The 22,421-nt window shown below is 32.0% G+C and overlaps 1 protein-coding gene across 3 annotated transcripts; it reads left to right on the top strand.

The window, feature by feature from the left end:
• Positions 1-7: 7 nt before the first annotated feature.
• Positions 8-21,212, top strand: LOC143068783 (GRIP and coiled-coil domain-containing protein 1-like). 3 transcript variants are annotated; one of them, XM_076243082.1, is made up of 11 exons: positions 8-27; positions 6,408-6,524; positions 7,108-7,247; positions 9,327-9,359; positions 11,309-11,449; positions 12,643-12,732; positions 13,452-13,580; positions 14,382-14,576; positions 15,790-16,159; positions 17,683-17,825; positions 18,437-21,212. In XM_076243082.1, exons 2-11 carry the CDS (start codon positions 6,440-6,442, stop codon positions 19,247-19,249), a joined length of 2,139 nt encoding a protein of 712 aa, XP_076099197.1. In that variant the 5' UTR covers positions 8-27; positions 6,408-6,439; the 3' UTR covers positions 19,250-21,212. The 3 variants fall into 3 exon arrangements, with proteins under 3 accessions (XP_076099197.1, XP_076099196.1, XP_076099198.1); XM_076243081.1 differs by lacking the exon at positions 8-27 and adding an exon at positions 110-210; XM_076243083.1 differs by lacking the exons at positions 8-27; positions 9,327-9,359 and adding an exon at positions 110-210.
• The last annotated feature ends 1,209 nt before the right edge of the window (positions 21,213-22,421 follow it).

The raw sequence follows: 22,421 nt of genomic DNA, 5'->3' as shown, positions 1-22,421 counted from the left end.
TTATTGAATATTTACATCCTTTTAAAAGTATTGTTTTGAATATCTTGCTCACTTTTGTAAGAACTAGGTTTCATATCAAATGTAACTGTCACAATACCTTTTAAGTTGAAGTAAAAATAATGCCAACACACTTCCGGTAACGTTCGGACAGTTTTAGGAGTTTTCCTCTAAACTTTAAAATTAAAATCTGTCACCAGAAAACAAGCAACGGTAACCAAATATTGATACTTGAGTATAGCAGGGTCAAACACAGGGGCGGAAATATATGACAGTCAACTACCATTAGCCATTATACGCATACCAGTCGATATATTTCATATGTTTCCACCCCATAACAGTTTATGATACTTGCCCCTTTAGCTTTTAGCAGTTTGGAAACAAACCCCCTGTATGGTGATAACACCTGTATAGAGGGATAATCCTTCTTTAGAGGGATAAAATTGTCACTCTATAGAGGGGTATTTTTGTTTACACTGGATTTAAAGCAAATTAGGGCAGAATGGCATTTTCTAGTTCTGTTGACTATAATTTAGTATAAGGCAATCTCTAGCATTATGCGGGTGTTGCTAAACGGCGGAAACGGAAAAAGGAATGGAAACGGAAAGAAATATTTATGTGGACGGAATATAAGGGGAAATGCAAAGAACTACGAAAATAAATAATGACTGAAGTATAAATGAAATCGCACAACAATTATGTTGACAATAGAGTAGGAGCTAGATATCAAAGAAAATAGCAAACAGTTTTGGAAATACATAACATTGATAGCTAAAAAAATAAGATCATGCTAGAAAGAGCACGTGTCATTCATCTAGGTCTATGTGCATCTTAAACAATAGGAACATTATAGACTTGAGTATTTCATGATAAAAATTTCTCTGTCTTCTTCCTGCAGTTTTTACCCAAAACACAAAAGAAGATGAAAGTCGTCCATCATTTAAGGTCGATCATTACTTTAAAAGGCTACTTACTATAACGGAAATGTTAACTTGTTTGTAGATCTTGTCTTGCTGATTATTTTTGTTTCAATAGTTTCTAGGATTGGTTATAGTTTTCCATATATTTGGCAACAACACTAAAAATTGGTCAAATCAGCGAAGACTAGATAATAACAAGTTGCGACTAACGATTTCAACGGACATTTTGACCTCCTTGTAAATCTTGTGATGCTGGTAACTTTTGCAATTGATAGTTTTTATCTATTTTTAAATTTTTCTATACTATAGGCAAACATGGAAAGTCATGGGGGAAATGTGTCATATAAGGGCGATAATTCCTATTAGAAATCATTTGACCGTTTTTACGTGAATGAACATTAGGTAGAGCTCAACCTTTCTAAACATGTTTTTCGCATCAGGTTTTCGCTATTCATAGAGGTTTTCAATAGGCAACACTTGCATTTCATTCCTATGTTTTAATTTCAGCCATGTCGGTTATCTTGACTGGTAAGCAGGGTAATCCAGCCCACTTTTTAAACTAGATACACTAGTGATAATTGTTGCCAAGTTTAACTAAAACTGTCAGACGACTTCCTTTAAGACATGTGCTTGGTAACATTATGCCCTGTAGTTTCAGAGAAGATTTTTGGAAAAGTTAACAAAGCCGAAAACGGACGACGCCGGGACGTCACGTGACGTGAAAAGCTCGCTTGGTAGGACCAGGTCAGATTAAAAAAAGACTCTCAAAGTATACCACCACTAATGACTAAAACCAGCAGAAAACGAACATGACCGAGCAGAAACACTGAATGAGCAATTCAATTTATATAATTACATTAACTAAGAAGACATCTGTTATGTATCTGTATGGTCATATGTGTTTTGTAGTTAAGACGTGAGAGTTGTGTCCCTTTGTATGATGATGATGCATATTTGTCATGTGATGTTATCTGTCTCTTTGAAATAAACATGCTATGGAAATAGATGTGTTTTGTTGCTCTTAAGGAAATATAACTTAAGCGGCATGGGGAGGCAAGTACAATGTTTATGTCCCCCCATGTACGCAATACATCAACTAAATATGTACCACTAAATAAACAGTTAAATCCAAAAGGAATAGACATAATAAATTAAGTAGGATGAGAAAAAAAAAATAGAATATGGACTCAATACATCAAAAGTATGAAGGCCAAGAGAAATAAGCCATAGAATGTCTAAAAAATATACAATGAACAGTCAGAGCTCAGAGCAGACTTGTTTAGGTCTGTTTATGTTGATGAAAAAATTAATTTCACTTGGTGGCCAAACTACACAACCTATGACAGCAAAAACCTGTCTCAGAGTTCACAAGGACTTGAGCTATCTATATGTAATTGTCTTATTGAACATCCTTACTAAACACAGATGTTTTTCCTCATTAAGTGTAGTTCCAGGTGGTTTCATTGTAAGGTTAATTAACATTATCTCCAATTTTTTAGACTCATTCATATTTTTCTTTAGAAGACAAAGCATTGTCTTTCAATGTTGTCATTATTTTATTTAGATGCATGACCTCCTTATAAATATGCATGGGTCTTGAAGTTAACCAATTTTGATCACTTATCGACTTGTAGGAGTCTATATTTGCAACTTTTTGATTCTGGTCAATTATTTCTTGCTTAACAGTATTTGACTTATTTAAGTCGTATTTTGTCTTGCATTAAAGGGAGACTAATCCTAAAACTTACAAATTTAGACCTCTATGAGTCAAAAGCAGATTCAGACTTATTTATGTCTGAGCTCTGACTGATGAATTAGCAGCTTAACATTTTATCAATATTCGCTAATTTTACAACAATCATCAATACCAGCTGAATACCTGATGAACGGACAACATGCGTTTGTACATTTGCGCTACTCATTGTCTCTAAAATGTTTAACATATACATTTGTATATAGTATTCTCCAACATAATGCGTAACCGGCTGTATTATTATAATATAATCAATGCTTTTCGTAAATATCGCAGTTGCAACTTTGTGCTGTCATCACCTTTAGTTTATATGTTTTGTTTTGTGTACTATTGTTTGTCTTTTTGTCCAGGGTTCTCGCTAAGAATTTTTGAAGGCGAGTCCAGGGACTCATCATTTTTAGGTTTGATGAGTCCAACAGCAAGAAGAAAATATTTTATTGCAGTATAAAGTAATATTTTAGTCTCCATTTCCTAACAGAGCAATGAAATGAAATCAAATTCAGATCACTTTTAAACTTTTGCTATAAAATGATGATATTTAGTGTTTAACTGTGTTCAGTCTATACAAAATATTTCAATCTTGATTCATCTGTGGACTCACCAGTTTTGAAAATGGTGAGTCCAGACAGATTTTGATGAGTCCAGGACTCATGGACTCGCCTTAGTGAGAACCCTGTTGTCTATTTGTTTTTTAGTCTTTTCGGTCTTTTTTGTGTTTTTAGTCATGACGTTGTCAGTTTATTTTCGACTTGTGAGTTTGAACGTCCCTGTGGTAACTTTCGCCTATCTTTTAATATTTTAAATAATAGTAAAACATTATACTGAATGAGTGAGACTATTTTCCATTGTAAAAATGCAAAAAAAGTCACGGCTACTTGAGATGGACTAATTTTTCAGAGAAGAATTAAGCGGTATGATATTTAAAGCAGACTGAGTGTGACATTTTGAATTTGAAAGGCCTGGGACATGACTTTGACTATATTGGTAAGGAAACTGTGCAAATCGTATATCCATGTAGGCTACTAATTTTCCGCCACTTGTTTCACATCAATTCGTATTTATTAGTTTTAAATTCTAGGAGATGCATATCTGCTTTTTCAACGTTAATACCAAACAGCGTACTTCAATATTGTAATCGGGTGAGAAAGGTTTGTATAGTGAGTGATTTTGTCAATTTAATTATTTTCTACAGAAAAATAAAGATTATATTCTACAATGTTCTAGTTAATGGGTTTCTTTATTGGTTGTTGTCCATAAATCATTGCCGATTAGGTTCTTTTTAGTTTTCTTTCCGTTATAAACGAAAAGTTACAACAACAAGAATGTGTCCATAGTACAAGGATGCCCCACTCCCACTATCATTTTCTATGTTCAGTGGACCTTGAAATTGGGGTCAAAACTTTAATTTGGAATTAAAATTAGAAAGATCATATCATAGGGAACATGTGTACTAAGTTTCAAGTTGATGTAACTTTAACTTCATCAAAAACTAACCTTGACCAAAAACTTTAACCTGAACTTTGCACTATCATTTTCTATGTTCAGTGGACCATGAAATTGGGGTCAAAACTATAATTTGGCATTAAAATTAGAAAGATCATATCATGGGGAACATGTGTATTAAGTTTCAAGTTGATTGGACTTCAGTTTCATCAAAAACTACCTCGACCAAAAACTTTAACCGGACGGACGAACGGAGGCACAGACGGACGGACGGACGAACGGAGGCACAGACCAGAAAACATAATGCCCCTCTACTATCGTAGGTGGGGCATAAAAATCACTAATGCATAACAACGCAACAAGATACACCACATCAAAATTCAAGACAATTAAAAATGAAACAAAAGAAAAAATCGATGAAAAACATTTCCCCCAAAATGTATTACTTTATAGCCGATCTATAGAATCGAGGCCAATGTCCATCTTTTTAGGCCATATGTTGATTTATTTTTGTGCTGTTGGGTTACTATCTTATTGACATTAATTCAACTTTTTTAAATAAAAAAAGTCGAACCGATTACTGAATCAAATAAACAACGTATGCATGATCTAGCCTGGGATCTTGTATTCTAAAATCATAGTCTCATCATGATATGTCCTGCCAATTATATTACTTTATGCTATATATCTTTTATTTTTAATTTCAAGATTCCTCTGTTTTTCTCTCTTGTAAACATGTGTTAAACTTTATAAAACAAGCCTAGTATGTGAATGAGATAACCAAAAAGAAAAGATGTCATTTCTTTCCGTTTCCCTTATGTTTTCCGTTTCCGCCGTTTAGCAACACCCGCATTATACATGTTATATGCATCAACATATGCACTTTACTAAAAATTGGAATGACCAGTTTTCTGATAAAGTGACACAACTACCAATCTATTGTATACCTATCCACTACCTGAACACCTGATCAACAACAAAAGGAATAGTTGACCTTTAAATTTCATGTTAAATCTAACAATAGAAATTCTGTTCAGTGAGGCATAAGTGAGTGGAATTTACCTGATCATGACAGCTTTCAATCATGGTGAACAATAGGTTGTATATTTAGTCAGATAAGCAGCAAACTGGGCATGTGCATATTAAATTAAGTACATCAATTGGTGCATCAACTGTTGCAGGTTACTGCCATAATAAGTAGAAAATGCCATTCTGCACTATTTTGATTTTAATCCATTCTAAACAAAAATACCCCTCTATAGAGGGTTAATTTTATCCCTCTATAGAAGGATTATCCCTCTATACAGGTATAATCACCATATAGAGGGTTAGTTCCCAACCTGTTTGGGAAAGAGAAAGGCATGACAAATTGACTTCCCCCATCCTACTTACACAGTTCTGCAAACTTTAAATGAAGCAATGTGTGATATTTGGCCAAAATTGAAAAGACCAAAGAGAAAAGCAATAGATCAAAGGAAAATGCTGCCAAAAAAGCATGAACATGTGTGTTAGACTTGGCAACCCTGCTTACCAGCTTACAATATAATAAAAAGGCAGTGGCTATTTTGCAGGCACAGCTAAAAAGCAAATTTGCTATTTTGTTGGCACTGAGTAATTAAAATATTGTAGTGATTTGAGTTTGACTGTATAATTTATTATTATATAAGATGTCTGTCTTTTATATACATTAGGGTTAAATTACATTTCTATTTATATATATTTTTATTTATTTGAACAGTATCTATATCATTTAAATTCACCCGGTACCCCATTTATGAAACCATCGGGGTACCGTCCGGAACCCCATCTTTGAAAACTGTCAGGGTACCGCCCGGTAGCCCATCTTTAGAACCGTTGAAGTACCGCCCGGTATCTTTAGAACCGCCTGGTACCCCATCTAGAATATATAGAATTGAGATTGTTAGTTAGAAGACTTGAGAGTGATATTGTGTTAGTGAATAGGATTATTGTTCAGCTGTTTTATGATGTTAAACTGATGTTGTATATTTAACAGATTACATATTGATTTGAATTAAAATTTTGTGTTGTGGTTTGTTTTCTTTGTGCCATTTGAACATGGATTTTACGTAATTTACACTACCTAAAAATAACACATCGACAAACACGAATCCATACAAAAACGACAACGCTACAATATCTTAATTCAAGCTGGCAAAATAGCCTATTTGTATAGAACTGGCTATTTGTCCGGCACCAGCATATGCTATTTTACCAGCTCTGATTAAAAAAGAATGTTGTGTTTATGAAATAAAGATGTGTTTTTTTCTTAAAAGGTACATGTAAAATGGGATGATCATTCAGGAAAATGGATAGAGCAACACGATCTGAACTAGTGAAAACAGTTGAGGCACAAAAGGAAAAGTTACAAAAGTATGAAGCAAAGCTAAGAGGTAAATTTCATAATTGCATGATAGCTACAAGTTTTGAATAAGGATAGGACTAGGAAATTAAACTGTTGGTTGATGATAAATATCTTTATGGATTGGACCCTTAAAATGGCTGATAGGTCTTGAATACAAGTTGTGGAAACAATCCAAATCTTCCCGGGTAAACAATATAAATGGATGTCAAAAATACCAATAAAAATGTCAAATGAAAGTATCTTATAACATGTATAACCATACACTTATGATAACATATACATTTTTTGTACTAGTATGGATATGAAATTCAATGTAAATTTAATCTCTTTTTGAACAAGAAAAACAAGATTTGGTTTTATTTGATAGTACTAGGGTTAACTCATTCTGTGTTAGCACAGACGAACACCCTGTGTGTTATTTACATCTTTGAACTGTCTATTCTCTGTAGTGACCTGGTAAAATATTTCATCAAAATGAGAATGTTGAGCAAAACCAAATGTTATTGGGGTTTAAAAATAAATAACAATTAATTTGTGGGCTTATAAATTTTGCACATGATATAAATGGCCTTAAAGAAACAGTGTTCATTAAATGTAATAAACTTTTGTAGATGTTATCCAGGCTTATAAAGGAGTTATTAAAGAAAAAGATGCCTTGGAAGCTAGCATCAAGGCATTAACCAGTTCTAGACAAAAAGATAAAGATGAAAACCAACAATCAATACAAGACCCTCTTAATGTCAGCCAAGAAGTATGTACAGAATTTAATAAAATTAAAATTATTAATCTTATTTCCACATTATTTTTCAGAGAAGTCTCTCTTGTCTAAAATTGATCAGAAGTTATGCTTACTACATGTACAATGTACTAGTTGATGACTTATCAATTTTTATTTCAAGATTTTATCTGAATTGAGTGAAATATTTATTTTACTGTATAAAAAAATATCAAATACTTTTAAATAAACCACTGGTATTTCCAGAGAACATTGTATTCAAATTTCAAAGGCAAGGTATAGGTGATTGGGCTGATTTTTCCCCCAGATTTTTTTGTATGCAGTTAGAACTGTCAGAGTGAATTTCACCTGAATGTTGAAAAATTATGAATTTAGCATTTAAATGAAAAAATTAATCATGTTAATAATTGTTACATATATATCTTTATTGTAGATATTAAACATGATTAATTGTTTATTTTAAATGCTAAATTTATAATTTTTCAATGTTCAGATGTAATTCACCTTGATCTAAAAGATATATGTAGTACTAGATGTATAGAGTGTAAGAAAGAAAAAACAGTGAAAAATCCTGTATTCAATTTTTTTTTAGATTCAGAAAGCAGTTCTAAAAGTTCTACATTTGATTAAAGTCTGAATTACTTCTCTGATGTATACTTTGCCTTGAATAGCAATGAATAGGGTACCAAAAAGTCCAAATTGAAATTTCTTAAAATAAGTATGCATTTACAATCGTCAATTCATGTACTTAATTTCTATATGTAACACATGATATACTGTTAGATCTTAAAGTCATATGAAACCTCAAATTAAAAAAAATGAAGAATATGTTTTTTATAACAAAATGGATAATTGTTATTATTAAACTTATGTACATATTAAATTGAGAATGGAAATGAGGAATGTATCAAAGAAACAACAACCTGACCACAGAACAGACAACAACAGAAAACAACTCCAAATTATACACAAGAAATTAAAAGTAAAATAAAACAAGAATAACAAAGGCCAGAGGCTCCTGTCTTGAGACAGGCACAAAAATGTGGCGGGGTTAAACATGTTTATGAGATCTCAACCCTCCCCCTATACCTGTAGCCAATTTAGAAAAGTAAATGCATAACAATACGCACATTAAAAGTCAGTTCAAGAGAAGTCTGAGTCCGATGTCAGAAGATGTAACAAAAGAAAATAAACAAAATGACACTAATACATAAATAACAACAGACTACTTGCAGTTAACTGACCTGCCAGCTCCAGACCTCAATTAAATTGATTGAAAGATTATGTCTTCATCATAAACTTTTTTCTGAAGAAAAGTCTTTAATTTTTCCACATTTACATGATTTTGAAGAAGTTTACTTTTTTTTAATTACTTGCTTCCCGGAAGCAATTCGCAGACATATATTTTTCGGTATTCAAAGTGAACTTAGCGTGACCCTTCTCATCACTGAAATAAACTATTATCTGATTGTACATAATATACACGTGCTCAAATGTTGATTGTTTACTCTAAGGTGACCATCAGTAAACTACAGCTTCATTACACGAAAATTAATGAGCTGCCATATTTTCACTTTAAAACAGAGAGAGAAAAAAAAATGACAATTAAACTATATTTTTGCATAAGAATGATAAAATTATGCACAGAAGACTAAGTTTATAATATATTCATGCATTGGTTCAAGAATTGGATAAACCTTGTTTTTCACCAGTCACTCGTTTCATATGACTTTAATTATATGATAAGTATTTTATCCAAAAGATTTTTGTGGTGAGCTGGATTAACTTGCAATTGTCATGACCTTCTTTTAACTGATATGACGGTGGTTTTCCCATCCATAAATCCTGCAATAATACAGGCATGACTTTTACCTCTTAATGTTTCAATTGTTGAATTTAATTTTTGATGGAATCACTTTAGAGTTTCTCAAAGCAGCTAGAGAACTTTATCTTTTGATGACTTTTGAGCAGGTCAATACAGATATTGTGGACAGGGCCCACTGTTTTCCTAGTTTTCCATTTTTATGAGTATGATTTTATGACATTTATTTAAGTTTTAAGGTGTTGTATGCTTTGTAACATTTTGCATTTTAGCAACCTCTATTAGCTCTATTATTTGACTCAGAGGTGAGTTTCATGGACACAAATATTATTTTATCTTAAAACAAAAAAACAGTGGCATTATTCCTGAAAGCTTTCCAAACATATTTATTTCACACTTCCTTTTGCATACAAGCTAAAAAGAACAAGGGTTTAATTGCATGATGCATGTTTTGGAATCATAGGGTTCCTGCTTTTCCTTTGGTTAAAGTAATCATGTTAGCAAATTTATTTGTATTGTGTGCTATGAATAAGAATGCCTTTGTGAATCCTGTGTTATAAATTCTACCTGTTGTCAAAACTTTTGGCAAATATCAAGGTATTAAATTCCTCAAATAGAATCAGATAGTGTCAAATTAAAAAAAAAAAAAATAATAACATTTTATCTTACATATTTTGTATGGGATGTAATATTCGGATATTTTTCAGCTTTATATATATGAGCCTAAAAGATTGTGTAATAATACCGATAAATAGATGGAAAACAAAACACTAAAAAGTGTTGAATATTATCGCACAAAGATGTAAAAACTGAACAGATGATATAAATATACAATAATTGCAAATATTTCGGCACAACAAATGGCCTTCGTCAGTGGTAAAAGTTTTAACAATACTGATATATAATGTATAAGGTGTAAGCATAGACCAGTAATAATACAGGTAAGTTTTGGTCGATTGATTTTAATCCAAAATCCTGAATATAATAATATAAACATTAGATTGTATATATATATATATATATAAGTACGTCTGAGTCAGTGACAACTCTACAACAGATGTATCCATCGGATCGCCATCAATGATTTCATTTGCGAAAGCAAATTTACAGATCTAACATTGTTGGGTTGATGTTTAGACGAGTTGTATATACATTATGTACACAGCCATGTATCACCATCATTGATGGCGATCCGATGGATACATCTGTTGTAGAGTTGTCACTGACTCAGACGTACTTATAAATATAATTATTTTCTGTGACTGTATATTACATTAATTTGTAGGATCCTTTACTATAGATAATTTAGCTGATCTGTAACAATAACATCTTCATGCCTTATATATCATGTACTGTAGTACGCCGCTAGATTAAAACTGACGAGGAAAGGTAACACACGGCCAGCGAAAGCTCTTTAATTTGAGAGCCCAGGTGGTCGTGTGGTCTAGCGGGACGGCTGCAGTGCAGGCGATTTGGTGTCACGATATCACAGTAGCATGGGTTCGAATCCCGGCGAGGGAAGAACCTAAAATTTGCGAAAGCAAATTTACAGATCTAACATTGTTGGGTTGATGTTTAGACGAGTTGTATATATATATATATATATAGATGTTGTAAATTTCTAAATTTTACATTTTGAGTTTCCATGATTGGTCTATGTGCATTAAAGGTCGGGAGATGTGGGGTACGCATCAATGAGATAACACACGAAACATTTAAGTTTCCTTTATTTATTGGTACATATGCATTAAAGGTCAGGAGATGTGGGGTAACTATCAATGAGATAACAAACAAACAAGTTAAAAAAACAGTTTTATGAAGCAAAAGATTATTAATCACTTAACATATTGCTGACAATTGACATTCACACAGTTTTTTCTACTTGAAAAAGTTATTAAAATAAATTGCTCCCTAAGGCAGCAATCATTTGATTTTCTGGGGGGGGGCTATGGTTTTTTTTTCTGGACAAATTTTTTTCGTGACAAGTCGAAAACAATTTTTTTCTTTCAATTTTAGCATTACATATAGTGGCAGCTGAGGGTGAAACAAACAATTTTTTTTTCTCAGAATCAAAAACAAATTATTTTTTTCTCCAAAAACTGGAAACAAACTTTTTTTCCAAAAAAAACCATAGCCCCCCCCCCCCCAGAAAATCAAATGGTTGCTGCCTAAATAAGTTGGTTTACAGTATCAAAAATGCAATGCACATTTCCTTTTCCACATCATTGTTAATTTGATAAAATATCTATTTTAGGACAAGTCTGCCAATGAAGATTCCAGTGATGATAAACCTAGAGAGGACCAGATACAGACTCTGTCATCATCACTGTTTACACTCACACAGGAGAAATCAAAAGTAGAAGCTAGTTATGTTGCCGATAAGAAAAGGCTTCTGGTAATTCTAACTTATAACTCTAGATTTGGAGTATGGTAAACATAGATATTTCATTTGATGTATAAAAAAAGAAGATGTGGTATGATTGCCAATGAAACAACTCTCAACAAGAGACCAAATGACACAGAAATTAACAACTATAGGTCATCGTAAGGTCTCCAACAATGAGCAAAGCCCATACCGCGTAGTCAGCTATGGAAGGCCCCGAAACCACAATGTAAAACACTCAAACAAACATACGGCATAATTTATGTATCAAAAATTAACGAAAAAACAAATATGTAACAAATAAACAAAGACAACCACTGAATTAAAGTATCCTGACTTGGGACAGGCACATACATACAGAATGTGGCAGGGTTAAACATAGCTATCTCATTTGATGGTTTATTTTTTCATTGTTTCATATTAGAAAATGAAAATAACATTCCAAAATATACCTTCATCAGGAACTCTAATAGAATTTGGTGAAATAGCACAAAAACCAAAAGACATCAAGAGATTAACATTCAGACAATGTAAATGTCATTGTTTCTAACATTGACAAATCCTTAATTAATTTTAGATGGGTCTTAGATATGGTAGTTATTATGAATGAATAGAGATGTGATGAAACATCAATGAGACAGCAATCCAACAAAAGAAATTTGAAGAAAAACAGACTTCTGAATTTCATGATCACCATGTTTATTTTGGTTTATTAAAGAGAGGTGAAAGATACCAGAGGGACATTCAAACTTATAAGTTGAAAATAAACTGGCAAAGCCCATGGCTAGAAAGGAAAAAAGACGAACAGACTAATTACAATAGTACACAAAATATTACATAGAAAACTAAATACTGAGCAACATGAACCAATTAAAAGCTGGGGTGATCTCAGGTGCTCCAGAGAGAGGAATTTGTATAAGTGACTTGTCACTTGTTTTCCAATCCATGTATTGTATTGATGTACATATTTATTTATCTGTTTCTAAATAAAATATTGTTAACAGTAGGTGCTCCAGAAGGGTAAGCAGATCCTGCTCCGCATGTGGCAACCTTTGTGTTGCAAATGTTAGTAAATATGCATAAATTGTAAGTAAATATGCATAAATTGTAAGTAAATATGCATAAATTGTAAGTAAATATGCATAAATTGTTAGTAAATATGCATAAATTGTTAGTAAATATGTATAAATTGAAAACAATTTCAGACAGAAAATGAAGAATTAACTAAAAGAATCAGTGAAGAACAAGAGCAGTCCAAACAAAAGTGTCAACAGCTGGAAGAACAAGTACAAGAGGTATGCAAAATTTTAGCCTTGAGCAACACTGAAGAGACATCAATTGTGAAATGCAATCTGGTCCAGTAAAATTGGGAGTGTTAATGTTATTATCAGTGATTATACATTTGATATAACATGTTTGTTATTTCTGCAAAAACTAGATGCATCCTGATGACATAATTTTTCCCGCCTGCCTATGATAAAAGGACTTGATTATTCTGTGAAATGAACTTGATCGTTCATTCACCATTATACAACAATAAAGCAAACATCTGCTCAATACACAGGTGTACAGTTATAACTGAAAAGAGTTCTTGGACAGTTTAATTTTTATGAAATTTTCTTTGTCCAATTGTTATCATTCTGTGAAATAACATTTATCTTTACCATGTTTAACATGTTTAACAAACACAAACTTGCCTATTTATACTTAAATACCAAAATTCCAATCAATACCTATATGAAATCAAAATTTCCACTCAATACCTACATGAAATTACTGATAGAATGACAAATGAACTAAAATAGGTCATTTTTATGCTGTGTCTATGGAGTGGTGAGTATTTATAAAAAAATAGCATGTAATACTTAAGAAACTTCTTTAAAATTTTGAAAATCTAATTGAACATAGGAGTAAAATAAACACAAACTACCCGATGATTTTATTGCTGATGATAATATAGATCAAATGTTAAACTTAGAATTACGATTCTAAAAGAATTGTCTGTTAATTCTAGCTGAAGTCAAAGATAATCAGTCAGCAGAAAGATAGAGAAAAGGAACAGACAGATCATGCTGTTATGTTGAGAGAATTACAAAAACTACTGTCTGCTGAGAGAATTATAAAGGAACAGTTTGAGAGTCAGGTATTCATCCCTTTAGATGAAGAATTGATTTTGAGGTCAAGGTCATATTTACTAGAATTAGGTTGATTTTTGTGCAGGAAAGTGGTTGTTGATGTTAAATCAGATATATTTATATAGGACATCATTTCCAGGCCTTTTATAGCTGAATATGCCTTTGGGTTTTGCTGATAGATAGTGAGTGTCTAATTTCTATGTTACTTGGTCCCTGGTGGAGAGTTGTCTTTTTGGCAATTATACCACATCTTCTTATTTTTATTACATGGATACCAAGTCGCACAGAATGAGAAAAAGATCTGTGTTGCTTTTTATGTCACCATGTCTAAGGTTATGGTCTAAGTTATAGAAAAAAATACAGAACTTTTCAGCAGGAAATTGGTTTCCAGATGCTAAATCATATAAAGAATAGAAATAAGAAGATGAGGTTTAATGGACAATGAGACAACTCTGAATATACTTTATATTAGATTACTTTGATATCAGGCCATATTTGATTTAGACGAAGACCCTTATTGATTTAAAGTAACTTTTTCCAAGATAGGGTCGTAGTTACTAAATATAAACCAAACATTTAGAGGTAAGTGATACCCTGGTGCTTAATCATATATTTTTTTTATGGAATTGCAACTTTGAACTGTGGAAAAACATGATAAGAGAAAGACCCATTAAGGTTTTGAGGTCACTAGGTGTAATACACTATGACTGTCTGAAATCAGAAATAAAAAGAAACATCCCCCTTTTCAGGTTGGGGGGAGGGTTTGTGAGCTGGCTCATTAAAGAAACTTCAAATTCTATATTTTTTAGCTGGAGGATGCAACAGCAGCTTTGAAAGAAAAAGAAAAACTAGTTCCTAATTTATCAGAGGTGTATGAGAAAAGACTGAAAGATTTGTCAGCTGAGCTTCAGAATGTTAAAGAAAAACTGAGGGAATCTGAACGTAAGGCAAAACAACCGAGTCCTGAGTTCTTAGAGCTTGAGAAACAAATGGAACGTCTCAAGGTAGAGTAAAGTCAAATTTTGTGGGGCTTCTTTGATGATCCAGGTTTATGCAGTGTCAAATTCTTAAAAAAATTCACTCTTATGAAGTTAAAACCATGAAAACTGAACATCAAAAAAGCAATATATTGTCACTGTGAAACAATTAGAAGTTAGAATCTTCACCTTATTGTAACACATTTTCCAGATTGAAAACCAACTAGTCTATGCTTTTACTTCTAATTGTTTAATAGAAACAGAACAATATAACAATTCGTAATTTATTTGAACCTCAACATTACTCATTCAAAGCATTCACAGATCTTTCTATTTTTTAGCCATGGCGTTGTCAGTTTATTTTCGATTAATGAGTTTGATTGCCCTCTGGTATCTTTCGCCCTTCTTTGATAAGTTTGTATTGAATTCTCTATGTGAACATTTTTTACTGTCTAATCCACAATTGACATGCCTTTGGACCATCATTTTGAATTGCTGGAATCCACCAATGTACCATTAATATAATGTATTCGAAATGAAATATAATCTGCTTACAAAAAATGTTTTAATGAGATTTTATCCAAAATTTGAATTGTAATCTTTGATTTGGGCTTTTTCATTTTAATGATGTTATGTTTAGCCAAGACATTATAAATGTGTTAAAATCATTTTTGAAGTTTTGCAGAATTTAGCTATATCTTAAATCTTACACTTTTACAAGCTCTAATGTCATGAATGTACAATTTCGTTTTGGTGTGCATTGGAATACGAATATCAGTACTGTAGTATAAGAGTTGCTGTTGTCAATTCTGATTTGACAGTTGCAAATATCTATTTTACTATCTCTGCTATGCCTCGCCAATAAAACTGTATTTGCGACTGTCAATCACCAATTAAAGGCTGCAACTCTTGAACTTATAGATAAATAATTTTAATTGTTCAAGAAAAAAAAATACTGGGATGGACTATGTAGCTTCAAATCAGATCTGCCTGATTGTTAAAATATAATACCATGCGAATAATAACCTGATATTATCTATTTTTACCTTAATATATAATTAAACTATGGCAGAAAAACTAAAATTATTACATGGAATTAATTATGGTCAGTAACTGCTAAGATAAGCAATTTTCTTAAATCACTCATTCAGATTTAAAAAAAATTAAACTGCAAAAAAGCATTTGGAATTCAAGGAAATATAGAAAGGAATTTCCAATAAAGAAACTCTATTTACTTTAGGTTGAAAACCAAAAACATATAAACCAAGAACAAAGGAATTTGGACGAATCTGAGAAGATACTTCAGCAGCAATCTATACATAGCGAAGAAAGGGTAGCCATGTTGGAAACCAAACTCTCAGAAATATCAAAGGTCGTTGGAGAATATGAGAGACTTAAATGCCAGGACCAAATAACTATACAGAAATTAAAAGAAAGAGTTTCTCAGTTAGATTTAGAGAACACGGCACTGAGTCAGTCTCAGTCGTCAGGGACTTATGGCCAAGATGATGATACAGCTGATCCACAGGTCTTTGCCGAAAAAATATTAAACCTCAAAGACTTGTTAAAATCTGCCAACAAACATTCAGAAAACCCTGTCAAGCTAAAGGGTAAGTTCCTCAGTTTATACTCAGTTTATCTAAACTTCCTTTTCTATACATTTATACAATTCTATCATCAGTTTAACAAATGTATCTGTAAGATTTTATTTTAATAGCTTTTAATTGATAAAATTGCTGTTTGAAATGGTCAATGTTTTAATAATTAATATCTTAACTTTGTTGGAACAATAAACTGAAAGTTCCATATTTGATAAAATTGAGAAAGGAAATGGGGAATGTGTCAAATCGACAACAACCCGACCATAGAGCAGACAACAGCCGAAGGTTACCAACAGGTCTTCAATGTAGCAAGAATTCCCGCACCCATAGGTGTCCTTCAGCTGGCCCCATAAAAAATAAACTGTTTGTATCTCAGACATGTCCGAAGAAAACAAAAGTTTACACAGTTATTTTCTTCTTAATTTTTGTCGAGCCTGCAGCTTTTGTTGCAGAAAGCTCGACATAGGGATAGTGATCCGGCGGCGGCGTTAGCTAACTTTTTAAAAGCTTTATATTTTAGAAGGTGGAAGACATGGATGCTTCATACTTTGTATATAGATGCCTCATGTTACGAAGTTTCCATCAGTCACATGTCAAATGTCCTTGACCTCATTTTCATAGTTCATTGACCATTTGAAAAAAAAGTTCAGATTTTTTGTAATGTTGAATTCTCTCTTATTATAAGTAATAGGATAATTATATTTGGTATGTGCGTACCTTGCAAGGTCCTCATGCCCGTCAGACAGTTTTCACTTGACCTCGACCTCATTTCATGGATCAGTGAACAAGGTTAAGTTTTGGTGGTCAAGTCCATATCTCAGATACTATAAGCAATAGGGCTAGTATATTCGGTGTATGGAAGGACTGTAAGGTGTACATGTCCAACTGGCAGGTGTCATCTGACCTTGACTTCATTTTCATGGTTCAGTGGTTATAGTTAAGTTTTTGTGTTTTGGTCTGTTTTTCTCATACTTTTTGCAATAGATCTACTATATTTGTTGTATGGAATGATTGTAAGGTGTACATGTCTAGGGAGCAGATGTCATCTGACCTTGACCTCATTTTCATGGTTGAGTGGTCAAAGTTAAGTTTTTTAGTTTTGGTCTTTTTATCTAATACTATATGCCATAGGTCAACTATATTTGGTGTATGGAAATATTTTATGATCTATATGTCAACCGCGCAGGTTTTATTTGACCTCGACCTCATTTTCACGGTTCATTGCTCAGTGTTAAGTTTTTGTGTTTTGGTCTATTTTTCTTAAACTATAAGTAATAAGTCAACTATATTTGTTGTATGGAAGCATTGTTAGCTGTACATATCTGCCTGGCATGGTTCATCTGACCTTGGCCTCATTTTCATGGTTCATTGGTCTTTGTTTAGTTATCTTGGTTAATGTTAAGTTTATGTGACAGTTTTTAATAAAGCTTTATACTTTAATAGGACTATCATCATAATATAAATGATTAGTAAATAAGGCGAGACATTTCAGCGTGTGCACTCTTGTTTATAAATTTTTGTCATGTTTGTAGATTTATTTACTGATGAGGAAGATGCAACTTTAAATGACTGTCCATTCTGTGATAAAGCTAAGGATGATTATGAACAAGTAAAGGAAGAGTTTGAAAGATATAAACTACGAGCTCAGTCTGTTTTGAAAAATAAAAACACAAAGGTTTGTCAAAAATATTTGGATTGAAAAAGTGTGTTAACAAAAGCAATTGCATTTGTTTTCAGTGTTTAAATTATATAATATTTCCTTGATGATTTCATTTATTGATTTAATAATAAAAAGAAATTTGTTCTGCATTATCCTGGTTTAACAAAAGGATGAATTGATAATTTTCTTATGTGCATTTTTTCTTAGAAAACACAATATTTCTAAGTGTACAATGTACTGTAGACAACCTTGTATAGTTGGCACTGGTACATTGTCAGCACTCCCTTCTCACCAAGAATTTAGTTAAACAAACATTTTGTAACTGTTAGAAAATGTCTAATGAAACTTCCTTAATTTCAAAACATGTGTGATCTTTTGCGGTATTTTAATTGATATACCTGTTTTCCATAATCAAATAGAGGTTGAAAATAAAATCTTTGTAAATGGTTCTAGAACAACACCTGATTGATAAAATAAGTCAAAATCACACTAAAAAAACTTATGTATGTTTAAATCAGAAGTGTGAATAACATGTGCAAATGAAAATTAGTACAGTGAAAGTATTTGGAAAATCAGTATAGATCTCTAAAGAAAAATATTGAAACTACAAACTTTTTTTGTTTTAGGATACTGGACCATCAAAAGAAGTAGAGGCCCTTAGATCACAAATAACAGATCTAAGAGAGAAAGTCAAATCACATCATCTACAACATGAAGACGAATGTGAAAAATTAAAACAGAAAGCAGAAAACTCCCATAAAGCCACAATAAATCTAACAGAAAAACATAAACATGATGTGGCACTAACAGAAGCAGAGCATCGTCATAAAATGTCTGAACTTGAAATGGAAATAAAGAAACAAAGGGACAGAACTGTGTCATTACTAGCAGAAAAAGATAGGGAATTGGACTTTTTCAGACATCAGAATTTTGAAGCCAATCCATATTATCCACATTTAAGAAATCCTCCAGATTCTGGTGCATCCGCCGAACTTCCACAAGATTTGAATCGCCAAAAGACGGAAGAAGAGGAAGCAGTTTCACGTCTTCTTAATTTACGGAGTTTAGGACAGAATGATTCCAATATGTTGTTCTTTTCTCAAGAGATTGCAAGGAAAGATGTGGAGATCAACTCACTGAGGAAACAAAAACATCAGTTAGAAACATCGCTTAGGGAATTACAAGTCACTGCTAGTACAAGAGAAGAAGAGCTTCATGATAAAATAGAAGGAATGAAAGAAGAAATCAGAAAATGTGAGCGAGACAAATCAAGAGAAGGGGCTAACTTGGAATATTTGAAAAACGTGGCGTATAAGTTTCTGATAACAACTGATCCTCAGTCAAAACAACAAATGTTGAATGCTATAACAACTATTTTACAATTTAGTCCTCAAGAAAAAACTGTGGTTCATACTCAGTTTAGGGGATGGTGGAAATAATATTCATATTTTTTGGGGATCTTCTATCTTTAATGGGATTTTTTTTAATGGATACATTCCTTTGAAGGCTGTGAACTATCTATTTTTATATGACCATGATATTTTGTGATGATATGGTATGTTGCTGCTGATAATCTGTAAACACACAATATTTTTTTTTATGACATCTTTTGTTATTGTCCTTCAAAAAAACAAAAGCTGGTATTGATATAATAGGATCATATTGAAATCTTTTTGTAAAAGAATGACCAGAAAGACCAAAATCAGATGTTCTCGTGTGGTTGTGGACTAAATGATGTGTGATATGAATAAGTGAATTGATACATGTATTTGTTTGAGTGGCCTATCCTGGCATGTGTTACAAAAATTTTGATAATTATTGTTAATGATAATAATCTGACTTGTTTAAAGCTTTATTATTGTATTGCAATTTGTTATCAACCTACATGTATATTCAATTCTGACTAGCTATTACAGTATATAAACAAAGGTGTTGATTTACTAACTAAAAATTTGGGCTCTAAAAATCTGAAAAATTTTCACTGTGATATTGTAATAGAAATTTGATTAAAACATATGTTAAAATGTCTTATTGTGTCAGTTAAAACATATTCTTCATGCAATAGTGACGTCTAAATGAATAAAATTCTGTAAAGACGGATTTTTTTTTTTGCAGAATTCTGCAATATTTATGACGGTTTTCTGAAAATTAACCTTTACCCACAAATATTTTTGCTGAAATAGTCTTTATATACCATATTCTTTATTTTTCAATACAGATTTCAATGGGCGAGGGGTGGCGCCACATACATAATCATATAAATAGGTGGGAAAATTTCTAGAAAAATAAACAAAATGAAATCTATTCCTATTTCAGGCTAAAATATTCATAAATATGAAGTAGATACACAATTTTTGTTTTATACTTTTAAATATCCCTTTAGCTGGTTAGCAATGCATACCACTAGATTTCATTTTATATTTGAAGTTTAAAAAAAAAACTTAAAAGGGCTATTTATTGGAGTTCCTTCCTCTACTCCTTTGATGATGTATTTTTAGTTTCTGAGATATAAGAGGCTTTATAGAGGTCATACATTCTATCTTTATTTTGGCTTTGAAAAGTTTATAATATTTTGAGTTAGTTTATCTATGAATTCCATATAAATTTTATTCTTTTTAAGATACACTTACTGTGCATATCTAAGCTATGTGGGGTGTGGGACTTGTAAAAGTCTATGCATTACCAAGTGTAGCTCCTTGAAGGTTGGAAGGACAGGGTTAAATCTGCCTGTGATTTGTACATTTGTTAAGAACTTCCATGTAGTCATCATTCGGCATGCATTTGATCATGCTTTACCTGTCTAACCAATTTATACATTAAAGTTAGAATTCATAGCAAGGTCATTTATATATAAATTTAGGTTGTTAAGATTTCTGAACTTATAGTTCAATTGGTTTGTTTATTATACTTTGCCAAAACTTTAGTTAGTATCTATATCATGCTTTGTAAAAAAGAATAAGAATTCTGTAACAAGTTCAATTGGTTTGTTTATTATACTTTGCCAAAACTTTAGTAAGTATCTATATCATGATTAGTAATAAATGTATAATGAAAAGTATTTCAGCGAGTTTTTTTAAAGCTACATGGTGTCAAAATCCATATTAGAAATTAGTTTTCTGTGTATTTTTCTTCTGACACAGCCAAACATGCACTACAGGAAAAGTAAAAAATACTTTCATACATCATTTTAATGTGATGCTATGATTAGTTCAATTTTTTTTTATACATAATGCTCAGCAAACAGTTAAGTGCAAATTTGAGGGTAGTACAATACTCTATGTCATTCAAAATGTGGAATTGTTATTAACATTTTGTAGGAGAATATTTGAATAGTTGATGCTTATTTGCACCACTGTTAAATAGCTAGAAAGTTGTACAAATAAAATCAATAAACAAAAAAAAGCATTTTTTATTAGTTTGGCCAAATAAAAATATATGTGTGGTTCCAGTAATCCTACTGTCCCTACTTTTTCGGCTTAAAAATAGCCTACCCTAAAGATTTTATTGTCATTTTTCATTAAGCACTGTTAAAGTCAGAATGTTGCTCCCATAGACTCAATGTAAAAAAAAAACCTAAATAAAAAAAAATCCCTACCTACCTACCCTAACTTTTTTTCAGATGTAACTGGAACCACACATACTTTTTTATTTGGCCTTTTCATCATGTTTTCGCTAGTTTCATATATTGACATATTACTCTCTCTGTGCAAGTTGTTATTGAGAGCGTTTATGTCAAATCAAGTTGTTTGTCTATTTTGCCTTAACCTCATGAGCGTTGGACTTCAGAGACGATATTTATTAAAAGGATCAATAGTACAGTTTTTACCAAAATCTGAACGATTTTATATAGCATAAAAGTGAAAACTTTTTGTTCATTTATTTAGAATATCGTGAATTCTACCAACTTGACAATGAAAAGTTGAGATTCTCATGCTTTTCTTACATTCTAGTGTTGTAGTTGCCCATCTGTGTCAATATTGAAAAAGAGATTAGATATAAGCAGGCCTTCTTGTTTATGTAGTATGCTTAATCTCAAAATGAAATGAGGGAAAAATGGTTTGATTGCCAATAAGACTTTCCCCAAGAGACCAAATGACATTGAATTAAATAAACATCTATTAGTCACTGTATAGCATTTTAGCAAAATCCATACAGCATATATGCATATTAAACTAAAAAAAGGCCATGACATGAAAAATATTAAACAATTTAAACAAGAAAACTAACAACATTGTTATGGTACAAAACAATTAACATTTATTGATAAACAGCAACAAATGACAACCACTGTATTACAGGTTGTCAACTTGGGAAAGAAAAAAAACCAATGTTATGGGCACCTAACCCACTATTTACCTGGGACAATGATGTGACAGCACAACATAAGAACAAACTATAACAATCAGTTGAATAGTTTTGTACCACATCTTATTTTCATATTGGCAAGCTGTAACTCCCTGCAGCAACATTGATATCAGTTGGATATGAATATTATTTTTGGTCTTTTTAATGGTAATTTTTCATTTCTTATACATAGGCTTTCAATATTTGGCTTTGTTCCTGACAAAGGTAAATCCAGAAAAGTGTTTAGATGCATGTAATTCATAGTGT

The sequence above is a fragment of the Mytilus galloprovincialis genome, chromosome 3, assembly GCF_965363235.1.
Source record: "Mytilus galloprovincialis chromosome 3, xbMytGall1.hap1.1, whole genome shotgun sequence".
Classification (NCBI taxonomy): Eukaryota; Metazoa; Mollusca; class Bivalvia; order Mytilida; family Mytilidae; genus Mytilus; species Mytilus galloprovincialis.
The sequence above is the reverse complement of the archived record's forward strand: the minus strand, read 5'-3'. Positions and strand labels throughout refer to the sequence as shown.

Bases quoted from the DNA above. Each gene is read 5' to 3' on its own strand.
- LOC143068783 (XM_076243082.1), top strand. From the start codon at position 6,440: ATGGATAGAGCAACACGATCTGAACTAGTGAAAACAGTTGAGGCACAA. The intron at 6,525-7,107 runs GTAAATTTCATA...AAACTTTTGTAG, and splicing joins GTATGAAGCAAAGCTAAGAG to ATGTTATCCAGGCTTATAAA. The intron at 7,248-9,326 runs GTATGTACAGAA...TTTGCATTTTAG, and splicing joins CTCTTAATGTCAGCCAAGAA to CAACCTCTATTAGCTCTATT.